This window comes from Camellia sinensis, chromosome 8 (assembly GCF_055761805.1).
Source record: "Camellia sinensis isolate YWXY chromosome 8, ASM5576180v1, whole genome shotgun sequence".
NCBI lineage: Eukaryota > Viridiplantae > Streptophyta > Magnoliopsida > Ericales > Theaceae > Camellia > Camellia sinensis.
This window is the reverse complement of record NC_138968.1, coordinates 92665950-92672500: the sequence shown is the minus strand read 5'-3', so window position 1 is coordinate 92672500 and position 6551 is coordinate 92665950. Positions and strand designations below refer to the sequence as shown.

Below are 6551 nucleotides of genomic sequence, written 5' to 3'. Positions count from 1 at the left end.
CAACCCAGACTGGCTGCAAAAAATAGAATCTTGTGGCTAAAAGTAAAACAGTAATAAGAATTTACTCATGATCTAACAAATTTACATTAAACACATCTTCTGTGGGCTGTGAGTCAACATCAGCAGTCTTCCCCCAAGATGTAGCACAGCTACTCAGTTCCACCCCAGCGACAAAGTTAACACTTCAATTCTTTGAACAGAACCAGCAAGAATTATAGTAGGAGATAGACGCATCGTCGACACATATGTTCAAACCAACTAGACCAAAATTACGTCTATCAACTTCAGCTACATAGTGTTCACGATTATAAACTTGAAATCTAAATATTAAAGGGGAGAACTGTTCAACCCACCACCAACATAAAGATCCCCTGAAAATCAAATGCGTCAAAAAATTCCAAAGTTTTATTCGGAGTACTTGCTTATAACCTATGTTGTTGTTGTGTGCGTCTCCAAATTCAGATCCATTAATTTCACAGAAAATAAATAAAGAAAGAAATCTAGGCATTACCACCAGAATTTAGGAGAGCAAAAAAAAAAAAAAAAAATCCGAATTAATCATAACCATGATCAAAAATTGGAACTTTACATGAATTTATTAGCTTTCTTCAATCACCCGTCCACATCAAATCAATCTTTCTAGGAAAATTAAACTTTCAAGGGAATCAAACAGATCAAAATGAAGGAACGTACTGCCAACGAGAAGCGGAACGGCGGCGACGCGGCTAATGGTCAAGACAGTGGGCAATGTGAGCAATTTTGTGGACTCTTGTGGTGGCGGTTGGCGGTGGTGGTGGTGGTTGTGGTTCTCCTCCGGCGGCCATTGATCGCCATTATTCTCTGAACCCATGTCAGTCATTACACCACCAGACCCTACTCCTCTGTCTTCGGAAGAATAAAACGAATTCTGACCACGAAACCCTAACTTCCTATACGGGGCCTTATCGTGCGCCGGGAGGATGAGGGGTGCGCACGGCTTTATCCTCCACGCCGCCTGTATTATCCCTTGATGGCTGATATTCAGAACCACCGATCGGCCCTGTATTCTGGCTCTGGTGACGGCGGCGGAGCTAGTGGTGGTGGTGGTGGTTGTTGTTATTGTGCGCGCCCATTTATAGGGCAAGGCGTAAACAGAGGAGAGCATAGAGAGTTTGAGGGATGGCATGATGGTGAAAAATGCACGGGGCTTAGGTTAGCGAAAAGGGGTCGTTGGGGAGGCTTAGGTTAGCAGAAGAGATATGAGATGCGATGCGAGTGATAGTGAGAGTGGGTTAATCATTTTTCATTCGCGTAAATAGTTTCCAGCCGACAGTGTACTCTGAATTTGTTGTTGTGCTCAGCAGATGCAGAGCCGTGGAGGGTCTTCGTGTACTCAGATTCGTTTTAATGTCTTGCACCTACATGCTTTATTTTTATTTATTTTCTTTTTTTTATGTTTTTTTCAATCAGTAAGGAAAGAGTTCTTCCCTTTATCTATATATCTATACCTATGCAATGGTATCGTATCGAAAGTGACTATTTTAAAGATTTTTTGATTTTTTAATTTTTTAATTATTTTAGTAGGTTATTTTAGTTTTTGTATTTAGAAAGATGAGATAGATTTTTAGTTGAGTTGTTGTATTGAAAAGTGTGTTGAAATGATATTTGAATTTAAAATGACAAATTTGTCCCTAAAATTATAATTTTTTAAATTGATGAAAAGGGGCAAAACTGTAATTTCCAACGTGATGTAACAACTTGTCACTTTGACAGTGTAGGCTATGCCTACCCATTTTTTTTTTTTTTTTTAAAGTTTTGCACCTCCACCTACTGTTCATGCTTTTTGGCTTATATCCAAAATGAGACTATAATAGCCTGAACTTGTCTTTCCCAAACAGTGCCTATATATTAAGCAAAATGAGATTTTTAACCCCAAATCTTGTGAAAACTCTAATCTCCCAATCTAAAATTTCTGATTTTTTGATTTTAAAAAAAAAAAATCTTAGCATTTATTAATTTCTCCCAAGTCCTACCATCATAATAATACTTTAATGCATTAAGAACAAGCATAAAAAAAATTCTTTGAAATCAATCACATATAAATTCCTTAAAAAGTTCCAACACATATGATTATTATCCCTCATAATAACACTTTAATGCATTAAAAACAAGCATAAAAAAAATTTATTGAAAAGTCCAACACATATGATTATTATCAAAATATTAAACTTTAATATAATATAAAAAAAGAAAAAAAGAAGACATTTAAAAAAAAATTTAAAAATCACAATTCACATATATAGATAACTAGCATATCACCCGTACTATGCACGGATTGTGTTTACAATTATCTATATATGTGAATTGCGATTTTTAAATTTTTTTTTTTTTAAATGCCTTCTTTTTTTTTCCTTTTTTATATTATATTAAAGTTTAATATTTTAATAATAATCATATGTGTTAGACTTTTCAAGAAATTAAATATCCTTTTTTTATTATATTATATTAAAGTTTAATATTTTGATAATAATCATATGTGTTGGACTTTTCAAGAATTTTTTTTTATGCTTGTTCTTAATGCATTAAAGTGTTATTATGAGGGATAATAATCATATGTGTTGGGATTTTTCAAGGAATTCACATGTGTTGGATTTCAAAGAATTTTTTTTATGCTTGTTCTTAATACATTGAAGTGTTATTATGAGGGTAAGACTTGGGGTTGGGAGAAGTTAATAAATGCTAAGGTTTTTTTTTTAAATCAAAAAATCAAAAAATTTAGATTGGGAGATTGGAGCTCCCACAAGGCTTGGGGTTAAAACCCCATTTTGCTTAATATATAGTATAGATTATAAACACAATCCGTGTATAGCACGGGTGATATACTAGTCTATACTATATATTAAGCAAAATGGGGTTTTTAACCCCAAGATTTGTGGGAGCTCCAATCTCCAAATCTAAATTTTCTGATTTTTTGATTTTAAAAAAAAAAAAAACCTTAGCATTTATTAACTTCTCCTAACCCCCAAGTCTTACCCTCATAATAACACTTTAATACATTAAGAACAAGTATAAAAAAAAATTTCTTGAAAAGTCCAACACATATTATTATTATCAAAATATTAAATTTTAATATAATATAATAAAAAAAAGAAGACATTTAATTCCTTGAAAAGTCCAACACATGTGATTATTATCAAAATATTAAACTTTAATATAATATAAAAAAGAAAAAAAAAAGAAGACATTTAAAAAAAAAAAAAGACATTTAAAAATCGCAATTCACATATATAGATAATTGTAAGTATATTAAGGAAAAGGGGGTTTCTAAACCCCAAGCCTTGTGGGAACTCCAATCTCTCAATCTTAATTTTCTAAATTTTTTATTTAAAAAAAAAACTCAGCATTTATTGATTTGATCAAAATCTTCTGATTGGCATTTATTAACTTTTTCTAATTCACATGCCTGCATTTATTGATTTGGTCAAAATCCCTAATTAGCATTTAAAATCTCCCCATACAAATAATTATAGATACAGCCCGTGCATAGTTACTGCAGTAGCCTTTTTAATTTCTCTGTACACTATGGTTAGTGATAAGATTGTTAAATTATTTTTATAAAAAATCTTAAAAAATATAATTTATATATTAAAAATAAAATAAAATAAATATAAATATCTATAATTATCCTGTGCATAGCACGGGTGATAGGCTAGTCTATATTATATATTAAGCAAAAGGGGGTTTTTAACCCTTAAGGCCTGTGAGAGCTCCAATATGCCAATCTAAATTTTCTGATTTTTTGATTTTTTTTTTTAAAAAAAACAAACCTCCATCCATCATTTAATTTGAGCCTTTTTGAAAACCTAAACCCTATTTTGAAAATCTATATCCTACTAACTTCGATATTCAAATCTTAATTTTTAATTTTTTTTCCCAAATAAAAAAAAAAAAAACTCCACTCATCATTTAATTTGAGTCTTTTCAAAAATCTAAACCCTACTTTGAAAATCCCTCTCCTATATATATCTCCCTCTAGTCTCACTATCTTCCATTCTATTACAAGCATCACTACTGCTACTATCTCTTCTGTTTCAAATTCAATCTCCATAGAGAAACACTCTCTCTCCCTCTCTCTCTCTCTGATCTACAATGGCCCAATTGAGCTCATTCAAGGCTTTGACAGTTTTCTTGGTCATTAATATCTTCTCTGTTATTGGATCGTCGCAAGACTTCGAAATGGCTCCAGCACCGTCACCGTCAATGAACGCTGGATTTGCTTACTCATTGCCGATATCTGCAGCTATCGTCTTCTCTTCGATTGTTTTGTCTCTTCTCGCGCTCATGAAGCACTAGATATCCGATTCTTAAAACAAACATACATATATATGTGGAATTATTTGAGATTATTTGTTGGAGTGTGATTCAGCATTTATTAATTTGGTCAAAATCCCTTGATCAGCATTTAAAATCCCCTCATACAAATAATTATAGATACAATCCATGTATAGTTACTGCAGTACTTGTCACACCCCAAACCCAGGCATGACCACTACGAAAACGGACACTTAACTCATTGTACATAGGATATTGTCATGCCCCAAACCCGCCCCTAAAAGTTTGGGCATGACCCGTTTGAAAACGAACACTTAACCTGTAGTAAATAACATATGGGGCCTCATCGGAAGCATAAAGTAGGAAAATAACTATACATATAAATTCCATTAAGCTACATCTACATGCCAGGACCTCTTATACATCACATTCATCATGGAAAATAGATAAAGCTCCAAACCATATGTTGTAGCATCGGTGATAAACAACCATATGTACAGACCCAGCCCCATCATTGGGCTTATATAAAAATCATTGAAGTTCTACCTCTTTAACTTTAAATGGGTAATCAAAATTAAGCCAACATTTCAATAGACTTTACAAAAATAAATGGCTTCGTGCAGTGCCTGAACCCACGAAGGTTGACAAAAGAAAACGGGTGTCATGACTAGGACTGACCACTTGGTTGGTTACCTACAGAAACAGACATTAGACAGAGTGAGCCAAGCTCAGTGAATAGTAATACATAAATAAAACGATGCTTAAATTGAAACATAACACATAGCAATGCATATAAAGATGTGGAGTTCACATAGTTAGTCTAATTCTGTGCTACGTACATAAAGGCCTTAAGTTCAATCTTGCAACATAAACATGGTGGCTATAAGCCCTTGAAACATGGTGGCACGAGGCCCTTGAAACATGGTGGCTATAAGCCCTTGAAACTTGTGGCACTAAGGCCCTTGAAACATGTGGCATAAAGCCCTTGTAACATATGGCACTAAGGCCCTTGAAACATGGTGGCTATAAGCCCTTGAAACTTGTGGCACTAAGGCCCTTGAAACATGTGGCATAAAGCCCTTGTAACATATGGCACTAAGGCCCTTGAAACATATGGCATAAAGCCCTTGTAAAGTTGGCATGAAGCCCTTGAAAGATTGGCATTAAGCCCTTGAAAAGTTGGCATGAAAGCCCTTGAAAGATTGGCATTAAACCCTTGAAAAGTTGGCATGAAAGCCCTTGAAACAAAGAACTTGTAACATACATAAACTTGTAACATACATCAACTTGTAACAACATAAACTTGTAACATACATCAACTTGTGACAGACTTAAACTTGTAACATATACTTGAAACATACCTGAACATACTTGAACTTGTAACATACTGGAAACATGCCTGAAACATACTTGAACATCATTCATTAATTCAAACGGAACATATCATAACTAGAGCATTTCTTGTTGTATCGTGTCATTATCATACGCTTAACAATGAGAGACTAATTCACATTCTCATGAGGGTCACATAGTGATGCTAAACTTTGCACTTATATCGTAGATTCTGGATCACTTCCAATTCATAAGCAACATAACAAATTAACTTCAATTCATCTGGATACATGTAGCTACTCTTATATTTACTCAGAATCCATTCTTTAAGAATGAACATAAATTCTTTTGGGTAAATGACTTACTTTACGTGCTCTCTTATCAATAGCATACACTTTTGTTTAATCATTCTTATATGTTAACATAGTTGCCTTGCCTTGTAATTAACATAGTCCTAATGGTAACTGTTACATCATTCCCATGAGTTGACATAATTAACGTAAAGTTAACAGGACATTCCTGATAATTAGTAACGAAAAGTAAGTACATTTTCATTAGATTATAGATGACTTTATTGGTTTCACAATTTCACAGTTCGGCCCTTGGCCTGAGGGGTTCACACATTCACAAGTTCCTTTGATGTTTTCATAATTCCATAATGTTTCTCACATAACATACATAACTTCATAAACTCTTTTAAAGTTTCCATAATATCACAGTGTTTCTCACATAGCATTCATAACATTTATGTCAACATAATTCTTACAACGAAGATTTAACATCAATAATGATAAATGGTTAAAGGTACATCAAAGTACTACTACTCACAGTGATCGGTTCCCAGTGGTAATGGTACAATGTCATCGTCTCGACCTACAATTACAGTGCACAACACATAATATGAGGTT

General features: G+C 33.5%; 1 protein-coding gene across 3 annotated transcripts in view; it reads right to left on the bottom strand.

Annotated features, from left to right (window-relative positions):
- The window catches only part of LOC114292430 (CDP-diacylglycerol--glycerol-3-phosphate 3-phosphatidyltransferase 2), a 25034-nt gene extending 23626 nt beyond the window's left edge, over positions 1 to 1408 (bottom strand). Inside the window, exon 1 of one of the 3 annotated variants that reach the window (XM_082883035.1) lies at positions 694 to 1408. In XM_082883035.1, the coding sequence (XP_082739161.1) occupies positions 694 to 1165 (472 nt within the window). In that variant the 5' untranslated portion in view covers positions 1166 to 1408. The remainder of the gene's footprint in view (positions 1 to 693) is intronic. The other 2 variants (XM_082883036.1, XM_082883034.1) reach the window with 2 other exon arrangements.
- Positions 1409 to 6551: the final 5143 nt, after the last annotated feature.